We start from the raw sequence: 11438 nt of genomic DNA on the forward strand, positions 1-11438 counted from the left end.
TGTACACTAGTCCAAAAGGTTGGTATTTCAATAAACTAATGAATTTTGTTCTAACTTTTTTCCAAAGTCCACATCCAATCTTACTAGCTTATCACTGCAGAAATGATTAATATAGACCATGGGTAGGCAAACTAAGGCTCGGGAGCCAGAGCCGGCCCAATTGCCTGCTAAATCCAGCCCACGGACGGTCCGGGAATCAGCGTGTTTTTACATGGGTAGAATTTGTGGTTTTATTTAAAATGCATCTCTGGGTTATTTGTGGGGCATAGGAATTCGTTCATTCCCCCCCCCCAATATAGTCCAGCCCCCCACAAGGTCTAAGGCACAGTGGAGCGGCCCCCTGCTGAAAAAGTTTGCTGACCCCTGATATAGACCAAAGGAAAGAAGTATTTAAATGTTATATTTAGCATACAGCATATGACAATTTGTTGCTCTTAATTTTTGACACTTCACATTTTATAAAGTTCATATAATAAAATAAGAAGTAACATGATACAAATGACATCATGGTTCTTTCTTGATGTTGGAAACTAAAACCTAGATTTAAAAAATGAACAAGGAAAACTTATAAAAATATAGTTTCTGTCAAACAATTTGCTAACACCACAATGAGCTCCGCAATACGTATTATAATATGTTTCTATTATATATTATATATGTATTATATATGTTTTGACTATGTATTATATATGTTTCTATTATAGTTTCTATTTTATGGGATGTAAAAACATATTTCAGAATAAAGATTGAACAGGGTTATATTTTCAGCAAAGAAGAAAACTGTTTCAGTGCCTCTTATTTTTATTAGAAAAATATTTTGTAAAATCAGTACAAAAGATTAGAAGTTGATTGCCAACAGCTGAAATTTTCTTTAAAGATCAGGATAATAGAGTATATAAATACTAATGTTTAAAACATGCAAATGTTTGCCATAAGGCACAGTGTAGACAGGCACACAATGTTTACCAAAGGATTCCCCCCTCCTGTTCAGGTGGGAACAGATGTTTCTATTTACAGATAGTCACCTTTATCCAGCAGCAGCAATTTATGCACTGAACACAATCTCCAACATATGGATTTGCTGTTACATTGGATAGTAAGCTGTTGTGTGGGCAATGAAAAATTGAAATGAACCCCCCTTTCCACCTGAGATTATTAGTTCTATCAGCAGTTCAGTGCTAAATATTTGGCAAGGATACATTTCACCAAGAAAAAGATTTATCAGCACCAATTTTCAAACCAAAAAACAAACCTCAAAGGCACCAATGAAAACCTTGCTTCACTTGCAGTAGCACTCCAGTTTCATGTCATACCTAGCTTGTTTGACTATAAACCTTTTTATCAGGCTGTAGCCACCTCCTTTCCCAAAGGTAAGGAAACTAATCCCCTTCTTCTACAATTAAGCGCAAACAATGTAATATTTTGGGGAAAAGAAATGACTATTGTCTGAACAAGAGGTTATGGTACACTCAAAATGCATTAGACATGCCATTCAATTGCTGTACTTTTTTCAAATAAAACTATTTTCTTTAGCATCCTTTGAGGTTCATCTGCTTTTTAGGCAGTATGCAGGTGCCCTTCTTCAGCTTCCTCCTTTCATATACAGTGGTTCCTTGGGTTAAGTACTTAATTCGTTCCAGAGGTCTGTTCTTAACCTGAAACTGTTCTTAACCTGAAGCACCACTTTAGCTAATGGGGCCTCCTGCTGCCGCTGCTCTGCCGCCACACGATTTCTGTTCTCATCCTGAAGCAAAGTTCTTAACCCGAGGTATTATTTCTGGGTTAGTGGAGTCTGTAACCTGAAGCGTATGTAACTTGAAGCGTATGTAACCCAAGGTACCACTGTATTCCGCATCATGTCCATAAGGACAGTCGTCACTATAAAACTCATTTTTGTCCTTGAGTGAGAGAACTTGAGAGCTGCCCATAGCAGAGAACAGTGCTTTCTGAATTTAAACATTATAAAATTGTAGATTTGGAAATGTTAGGGTCTAGTCCAATCCTCTGCAATGCAAGAATCTTTTGCCCATGCTCAGGGTCAAACCCATGACCCTGAGATGAAGAGTCTCTACCGACTGAGGTATCCCAGCAGTCAATCATAAATTTTTGAAGGATGTGGCACAATTAGACAGGGGTTTGATCCATCAACTTTACTAATACAAATTGATTATTTTGCTGCACGGCAAAAGTAGGCCCTTGAATGACTGCTTCAATTATTTAAACGTTTCGTGATTTGGAGCTACAGAGAAAGTTTCTGAATAAGGTAGTAGACAGAAAAGTTAGTACATTTGTACCTCGGGCTAAGAACTTAATTAGTTCTGGAGGTCCATTCTTAACCTGAAACTGTTCTTAATCTTAGGCACCACTTTAGCTAATGGGGCCTCCTGCTGCCGCCGCGCCGCCGGAGCACGATTTCTGTTCTCATCCTGAAGCAAAGTTCTTAACCCGAGGTACTATTTCTGGGTTAGCGGAGTCTGTAACCTGAAGCGTCTGTAACCTGAGGTACCACTGTATTTTTAAATAGGAAAAAATGTATTTACTGGTTTGTGAAACTGACCCAAAGAATTGTAACAACAGAAAGAACTGGGCAAGGAGGAGGAGCTGCTCAAACATGGAACCTGGCGAGCAGAACTTTGGGCAACAGGTTTCTGTTTCCAAATCCCATTGTACAAAAATGGTGCTCAACACAAAGGAATGAAAATTTCTCTACTTAGCACTTGGTGCTGAATATGAGAGTTCCCAACACTTCACTGGGAACCATGTTCACAGAGAACTGGGAAATCAGCACTCTTAGCCTTAAGAGCATTACTTACTTGGGAAATAAGAGTGACTCTGCAGTCTTTCAAAGAGGGAATCAGCCTTACTGACAGTACTGATAATTTGTTGGGCAGTTAGGAATGTGTGTGTTATGTGCACACACCAGCAAGCAGGCAGGCTGTTACATAAACCTAATTATCACAATCGTACTTTCAGACACAACAGATTCACATTTACAAGAAACCAACATCCAAACTAAAAGCAAAAAAATAATCAAGCAGCAAAAGGAAACACTCAAATTAAATTGCATTTATATATGATCAAGGAGCAGGAACATAAAGTACAAAATTTACATAAATGAAGTAAAACCTTAAAATTTGTTCAAGATAATGGCCTGTCTCACACACAATGCTAAACAATGTGGGGAAAAGGAAGGAGTCCAAGTACAGTGGAACCTCGGGTTGCGAACGTGATCCATGCGGGAGGCACGTTCGCAACCCACAGTGTTCACAACCCGCAGCGCTGCGTCTACACGTGATGTGATTCGGCACTTCTGCACATGTGCAAAGCGTGATTTAGCGGTTCTGCGTGAGCACCGAAACCCAGAAGTAACCTGTTCTGGTACTTCTGGGTTCAACGCATCCGTAACCTGAAAATGCACAACCCGCAGCATTCGCAACCCGAAGTATGACTGTAAAGCCTTGGGTTTAAGCACTCATTCTTCCCTTCTCGTCCTATGGGGCTGAAAGAAGGAATATATACTAGCATGTCGTTTCCATTATCCCAGACTTCTTGTTAATAGCAAATGAAAAACTTGTTTAAAATGCTGCTTAGTTAAACAAGCCAGCTTCATAATGGTTTGAAGATGGCTTGTTTCAAAAACTTATTATAGTTTTAATCCACAGTCTCTGATTCTGAATGGCAAACCCAGATTAGCTGGAAACCAAAGTCCTCTCAGCTGCATGAGGGGAGGGGAGGGGAGCACAGAAAGCCAAGGCGTTGCTCAATCTTGTTCCAGCTTGTGCAAATAGCAGTAAACCATGGTTTAGCATTATGTGCCAGTCAGCCCAGTAATAAAATTTCACAAGATTTAAAAATTCATTTCACAGCAGAATGTTTATACAGTTATGGCAATAAATTAATATAAAAAAAACCACTGAACTAAAACCTTGCAAATAAAGTCCCCCTAAGCATTCCAATTCATAACTTTGTCATAATCTTGAATTCTCTGTTTTATGTGAGAAAGCTTTTTCTTTAGATATTCACAACGTTCTTTTTTCTCAAGAAATGTGGGATCCTGCAATACAGAAAATAAACAGATCAGTAATTTATTTTGTGGAAGCCTGCAGAGGTAGGTGGGTCAAGTCACAAAGGGTAATTTCAATAAATCTCATGAAGTGTTATTTTGTTTTGCTGGGTTTCTTTTATATTTTGTCAGCAAACCTTAACATTTGAGATCGGGAAGTAATACATTTAATTGTATACATGCAAAGAATTTTATTTTTTTAATCCAATGCCAGAATAATGAAAACTTAAATCTAGGGCAAGTTCTTACCCTGGAAGGTCATGTTACCACATTGTGAATGGAAACTAGTATTTGAATGGAAACCCACTTAAGACTTTCAGCCTTATTAATGGAACTGCCTGCTAGAACTGAGTGATACCCCCTCTTTTTCTGATGCCCCTTCCTCAAATTCTCTCTCAAAATCCACCTTTTATGTGAAGAATTTTAAGCAAAGTCCTCATCTCCAACCCAAACAAAGCTGAAGTACGTGCAACTAGGACACATGTTCTTCCTGTTGGCCCTCCCCTTCATTCTTATTCCCTACCTCTCTGCCCTTTGCCTTCCTTGTGCCAAAAATTACTATGTAAAACAACTCAGGGCAGGGGTATTTTTGTTACTGCTCTGTTAAAACATTATGCACATTAACAATCAGTAATTACATAAATAAGTAGATATGAGAACTCACATTCTTTTTCTTTCTATACTGTTGCAAAACATTTGCAATTCTGTCATGTTCCTGTAGAGGGGGAAAAACAGCATTTCAAAATATCATGTCTATTATATCCACAAATAATATATTAATTTTCTTCTGTCCGAATATTTTTTTATGTAACCATAGTACAAGTTCAGAGTACCATTCCTAGAGAGGTCATCTGCTTTGCTAGGTTGAAACTGCAGGAGCTGAACAACAGCAAAACCCTATTACAACTAAGCTGTATTAATCCTGAATATTGCTACTTCAGTTCAAAAATTGGTGGTCCTTCTGGTTTTGAAGGGAATGGGAGAAAAGGGAGCATGTGGTGGTTAGGTAAAGGTAAAGGGACCCCTGACCATTAGGTCCAGTCGTGACCGACTCTGGGGTTGTGGCACTCATCTCACTTTATTGGCCGAGGGAGCCGGCGTACAGCTTCCGGGTCAGGTGGTCAGCATGACTAAGCCACTTCTGGCGAACCAGAGCAGCACACAGAAATGCCGTTTAGCTTCCCGCCAGAGCAGTACCTATTTATCTACTTGCACTCTGACTTTGCTTTCGAACTGCTAGGTTGGCAGGAGCAGGGACCAAGCAACAGGAGCTCACCCCATCGAGGGGATTCAAACCGCCGACCTTCTGATCAGCAAGTCCTAGGCTCTGTGGTTTAACCCACAGCGCCACTCGCGTCCCATGTGGTGGTTACTAGTAATCTAATAATTTCACAGCTAGGCGAATGACAGTAAACTACCAAGTACTTTTCTGCTGCTACCTCAAGCAACTATTTTCTGCAGCAACCAAACTAAAATGTCTTTGGCTGGCTAAATGTAAAGGATAGTGGTGATCCAATGTCTAGGTTGCCATGTGATTCCAGCCAAAACTGCTTATAAATGCAATTTTTAAATCCATGCTCAATTAAGTACTTACAAGAGTGTTTCCAGGCTGCTGAGGAAGCTTCTGCATCAACGCATCTAGCTCATCAAATTTCTTTAAGACTGCATGAACCTCAGCAGAAAGTTCTTTATATTCAGAAAACTGATCATTAAACACAGCTTTATATCGGTCTCTTTCCTCATCTGAACGAATTGCTGGGTATTTCCTGTAAGAAACTATAATTAGTCCTACATGATCAACCATCTATGTAAGCTTCAAATGTATGCATTATGGATTTTTGAAAAGAAAAAAAAAAACCTTGTAAAAGTGTATTGCCACATGAAAATTGTGACTCAAATTAGAAAAGACTACAACAATCTTAGATTACCTCCCACCCTCTGTAGAGTACAACTTGGTTTATTTAGTCAAATCACCTGGACTGTTTCCCAAACAATTTCATTGGTTATAACCTGGATGGCTGGCTAATTGCAGACTCTGCTTTAGAATAGAAGTTTGGGCTTGGCAATATGTCAACAATAAAATTGTTATTGGCACTTGATACTAAGTGATTCAAACTCAAAAGTTTAAAGAGAACATTTTTTTAATTAACAGAAATCAATATGGGAAGTCTCCTTTGCATGATGTGATTTGAAATGCTTTATAGCTAAAAACTATGCACTCAAAATCACTATCTGCAAGAACAGAATGGAACCACTGCTGTGGAAAGCATTGATTTCCTGAAATAGTTCTAATATGAAAATATAATTAGGTGGTTAAAAGTCAGCAATAACATAGAAACAAATCTTTTTTCACCAAGCACAAAGTCACCTAATTTAAGCCATGGTTAAACCAAAAAGCCCCTCATTATTCATGGTTTCCTGTTTCATCCAAACTGGAAAATGATGATTACCGGCTTCAGAACAAGCCATGTTATCACACCAACTTCAAACCAATGTTTAATATCCTGACTTATTCCAAAGCAAGTAAATGTAATTCCCTAGTTTGGATGAAATGAGAAATTATGACTAGCTGAAGACTCCCTGGTTTGTCTGCTAACGCTGTGAAGGCAGGAGCAAAAGGCTCACATCTCAATTCATTCATATATTATTAAGCCAAGATGTGATCATCTGTAGTCGGTCATTGGGATTTATCACTCCAAGAGAAAGCTTCAAAAGGAAGGTTGCAGAGAGACTCACGCTAAGTAGTCTGGCATCACTATAGGCTTAGGAATATGTCCTGCAGGTATATGGCCATTGAGTAGTTCAGGTTTCAGTTCCACAGACTTGAAGTTCTTTGCATTTGTTGCTACTTTGGGACTGCCATCTTCATACTATGTAAAATGGATATTAACAGTCAATAACAGTCAGTAAGTCCACTTTAAACAGCACTAATTTAGCATGGAGTAGAGTGATCAGAAATAAGAGTGCAATTCTATCACATACACCTCGCCCCCAGGTTGAGGGGAGAGGATTATGATAGTTGCCTCTCTGGTGGCCCCTGTTGTCAGTGTGTCTCAACCTTTACCTATTTTATCCGAATTCTTGTTGAAACTAAAGTTCAGGCCTTGCAAGTACTCAGCATCTGAATATAGAAAAAAAGTGTTCTTACCATCCTTTTTGGTGCAAAAGATTGCGTCGTTATCATCTAATAAAAAACCAAAAACATCATCATTAAGTGTGCAAATGTAGACAATGAAAGCCTTAACATGCAGACATGTGGGGCGGAAAAAAAAGAGATTGCACTTCTTCCTAAATCCAACCAGTGGAAAAGAGATGCATACTCTTTCTATCCTTCCTTGGAACCTCACTGGTAGTGTCTGCTGATATAGTTCCTCTTCATCTTTCTTTGAAAATGTCCCAGCTATTCTGGATTTTCAGGAAAAATGAAGGAGAAGAAGCTCTGTCCTGCTCTTCTTTCCCCTTCTGACAGAATTAGGGAAGGGGAAAGGACCAAAAGATTCCCCTGTCTGTTTTTGGTGCTAGGCCATCTGGAAGCAGCAATGGTATATTTTGACTCGCCTTTGAAAGTAGGAAGCAGAGAAACTTGGGAGGAGGAGGTGCTCTCAGATCCTGGAATGTTGCAAGGCAGCAAAGTTTAATCTCTGGTCAAAAGCACCAATATATGTCTCCACAAGACAATGTAGTATCAGTGTAGTTAGCACTGCTGAAGGTATGCTAACAAGTATTGTTTTTGATTAGGTACATTCACAAGCAAACTCCACCTATTATACTGACATTATGTGGTCACATACACAGAACCTCAACAAAGCATATATTACTTGAACTCAATTCTGTTTAGGCGAAATTCTTCATAGACTCACAGAATTGTAGAGTTGGGAGGGTCATCTAGTCCAGCCCCCTGCAATACAGGAATCTTTTTGCCTGTGGGGCTTAAACCTTCAACCCTGAGATTAAGAGTCTCATGTTCTACCAAGTGAGGCTCATCCTTGCATGAACAATGTTCACTTCAGAATTATATGCAAAAAGTTGCACATAGTTAATATTAAGATAATCTATAAAACTCCAAAGGCCTCAAATCAGGTCCTTAGTTTAGTGATGCAACTGTTACAGAAGCAAGTACAACAGTAAGGAGACATAACATCTACATAGTGGGCTGGTTCAGATGTATTTATCTTAGCTGATTAAGTCAAATTCTGCATAAGCCTTGCGCCTGGGTGCTCTGTTTCATGTTGCCCCTTCCTTCCTCCTTTTTTTGGCATGCCATAATTCAACGCTCCTTGGATTAACGAAGTATGGTTTCCTTTGCTTTCCAATGGTTATTGAGATTAGAAGCAGGCAGTTTATTTCAGTCCTGGTTATCGAAGTTTCCTGCTTATACTGCAATGGGAATTTTTTTGTTAATTAACCAAGGATGTGAATAATTGGTTACTTACACGAAGGAGGGATGGGGTAGCAAGGGGACAAAAGACACAAGCACATGGTTTTAGGACACCTTGGCTTTAGTAAATTGAGATTTATGTGTCTGATCCAGGCCAGTGAATAAATGACAGTAACTATTTTACAAACTAAATGTATGGTAGGAACAACTGTTTTCTACAGAACTTACCTCTTGTTGCATAAGCTCTCGCTGTTTCCGTGCACTTTCATGCCTCCATAGTTTTAGGCAAACGATTGCGCCAATAAGATAGATTATCATTGTTACAAACAAGAAGATAATTGCAGCTGTCTGCCCCCCTTCTATACGGCAAAACATTGCATTCATTGGCGTATTAAATAACGGGTAGTAGCAAAGTCCTCCTCTGTTAGCATCGTTCACATAGACTATCGCAGCTGACATATACAAAATAAACAAAGCAACATTAATTCCAAACTCGGTTAAAGGCCACCAGTGGGAATCTAGAAGAATTGTCCTGTAATACATGGACATACCAAGTACTAGAATTATAACAGTCACTATCCAAACAAGTGCTGCAAGAACAAGGACGAAAGGGGTTTTAGGCCCACTGTAGTAATAGCCTCCATACATGCTGCTTCCCCCTCCATATCCATACATGCTGCTTGCCCCATGTGGCTGAGAGTAGCCATACAAGTTGTACCACTCATTGTCCTTGTGAATGTAAGCTGTAACACAGGCAAACACAGCTGCACCCAACAGCAGTTCAGCAACTCCCAGGATCCTGAGCAAGCCGGCCCAAGATTTCATGTAAGAGTATCTCAAATTAAAGGCTTCTACTTTCTCACTGTATGCTAGAACAGTTTGTGTGTGCCTGTCTAGGGAGCCGTAGGGATCTTGTGGAAGCATAGCTTCAGCTTCTTTCCGTGAATTGTAGGTTCCCCCCGATCCTCCATAAGGATCCTGGTAAGAGCTTGGAACTGAAGTATTGCCTGGCTTCACCGGAGTAAGTGTTGGAGATGATGGTGGAGAGCATTCAGCTCCACCAGAAATCGCAGCTACTGGCTTATTCCATTCAGGGCCGTCTCTTTTCCCTTTGAAGAAGTTTTTCCACGAGTCTGGAATGAATTTTCTCACTGGTTTAAGATCAGAGGCTCCAGCAGTTTCTTCACTGTCACTTGGATAAAATTCAGGGCCAAAGGGTGGCTGTAGTGGAAGAGGTGGTGGCAAGGGATCTGTGTTAAGTATGTGTCCAGCATCTTGAAAATCCCTTTCAGCATCTTCTTCTGAAGAATAATCCACATTCACTTCATCATAATGGACTGACCGACTATGTTGTCCTGGTCTGCGCTCTGACGATGCATTCCTTGAAGACATTTGTGGTCCTTTCCCCTGTTTCAGAAATCAAAAGAGAGTGAAAAGATTCCTTTTCATTTCCTGGTTTCACATATACTGTGCTTGACAAAAGGAAAAGCAAACTGAATTCCTGCTTTGAGAGTCTGCAAAAAAAAAACAAAAACCAACATCTTCTAAAGTCCTTAAATCTTCTAAAGAAAACAGCTGATATATTTTTCTTCTTCTATCATTATAATTTAAAAAAACAAAACAAACCAAGCCTTTTAATCAGTTTTTGACTGGACTTCTAAACCAAAACCAAGGCATGTGAATCTATTAACAGAGTACCTTTGACTACATGAAGAATGCTAGCACTATACACAGGATTAAGAGTTAAGGCTTCCCGAGCAGAGGGCAAAACGTTAACTATACTCACAGTTCCACCATCTTACAGAAAATCATAAATATGTGTGCACAGGAAGCAGGAGTCACGCACATAACGGGTATCAGCGTCAAGCCACCTAAGAAAACAATGGCTAGCTAGTCGGTTACACCATTACCCCACCCCTTTCCCTTGTTTTCCCTATACACAAGGAGGCCCAGCTTCGCCAGAAACTTTGGGCGTGCGGTCAAGAGAAAACTACGCCCCGCGTCTCTCACCTACGTTTATGAGGGTCGCAGCCTTCAAGCTGCGCTTCCGCGATTCCAGCTCGGCGCCCACGTACCTGGGAGTAAGTCTCAGTGGCTTCAACAAGGGAACTTCTTTCTGAGCAGCCAGATATTGGAGCGCACCGGACGCCTCTCAGAAATGGGAACTCCCGGACTCTTCAAGTCCCGCTTTTCGCCCGGGCACTTTTCTCCCAAGGCTCAACCAACGACCACAGCACCTTCCTGCCGCCGCCTCACTCGCAACCACACCTCGCGGGCGCCCTGCGCTCCCACAACCACCGGGAGCGGAACCAAGAAGGCGCCTTTTTCTTTCTGGCGCAGCGCAGCCTCACCGCGCTCAGCCTTTCTCTACGCAGCTTTCTTGCCCCAGGAGAGACTTGCAAGCTGGCTTCAGGCGGGGAAGGAATGCGCAAAAATCCCGGGAATGACGAGGTTCCTTCTTCCGCCTTCCCGGCGAGGTTTCTTTCCCTCAGCGGCTCTGCCAAAGAGAACCGTCCCCTCCCGCGCGTCATGCGCTCATGTCCTCGTCGCGAGGGAGGCGCAGCCTACCTGCCCGCCCGCCCGCCCGCTCCAGGTAGAGCGGCTCTCCTGCTAGGCTGCCCCCACCGGCTGAAAGGGTTGCTACTTCCGCTTGACGAAGATTTTGCTCCACGCGAGAGGCGCTTCCCCGCCCCCCAATCTTTTGTATCCCCCACCCACCGCGTGGAAGGTGTAGAGTGGGCCCTCAACTCAAGTCTCCAACCTGTTAACCCCTACAAAGTTGAAGTCTTGAATTAATTGACCAGCTGGGCGAATTTATGGGAGAGTAAATACCACAGTTTTGTTTAGACTTGCAGATTATGCAAGCACTGTATGGTGGGGGCAGGGAAATAGCCTTTTAAAGGTCCTTTGGGCCAATTGCACTTTTTGGATGCAGTTGAAATGACTTGTGGCCCAAAGGCAAGTTTATCTAACACACACTGTACCCGCTTCAGTTTT

The 11438-nt window shown here is 41.3% G+C and overlaps 1 protein-coding gene across 3 annotated transcripts; it reads right to left on the reverse strand.

Moving 5' to 3' along the window:
* Positions 1 to 783: 783 nt before the first annotated feature.
* On the reverse strand, positions 784 to 11316 carry MARVELD2 (MARVEL domain containing 2). 3 transcript variants are annotated; one of them, XR_014540032.1, is made up of 8 exons: positions 10517 to 11316; positions 8670 to 9848; positions 7212 to 7247; positions 6800 to 6933; positions 5658 to 5829; positions 4728 to 4778; positions 941 to 4054; positions 784 to 902 (listed from the first exon to the last, which is right to left on the reverse strand). XR_014540032.1 is itself a non-coding variant. In XM_083577405.1 (8 exons), exons 3-8 carry the CDS (start codon positions 9831 to 9833, stop codon positions 3944 to 3946), a joined length of 1668 nt encoding a protein of 555 aa, XP_083433531.1. In that variant the 5' UTR covers positions 9834 to 9848; positions 10228 to 10312; positions 10517 to 11316; the 3' UTR covers positions 784 to 3943. The 3 variants fall into 3 exon arrangements, 2 of the variants coding, with proteins under 2 accessions (XP_083433531.1, XP_083433530.1); XM_083577405.1 differs by adding an exon at positions 10228 to 10312 and having other exon boundaries at positions 784 to 4054; XM_083577404.1 differs by having other exon boundaries at positions 784 to 4054.
* Positions 11317 to 11438: the final 122 nt, after the last annotated feature.

The sequence above is a fragment of the Podarcis filfolensis genome (genome assembly GCF_964270895.1).
Source record: "Podarcis filfolensis genome assembly, chromosome: 11".
NCBI lineage: Eukaryota > Metazoa > Chordata > Lepidosauria > Squamata > Lacertidae > Podarcis > Podarcis filfolensis.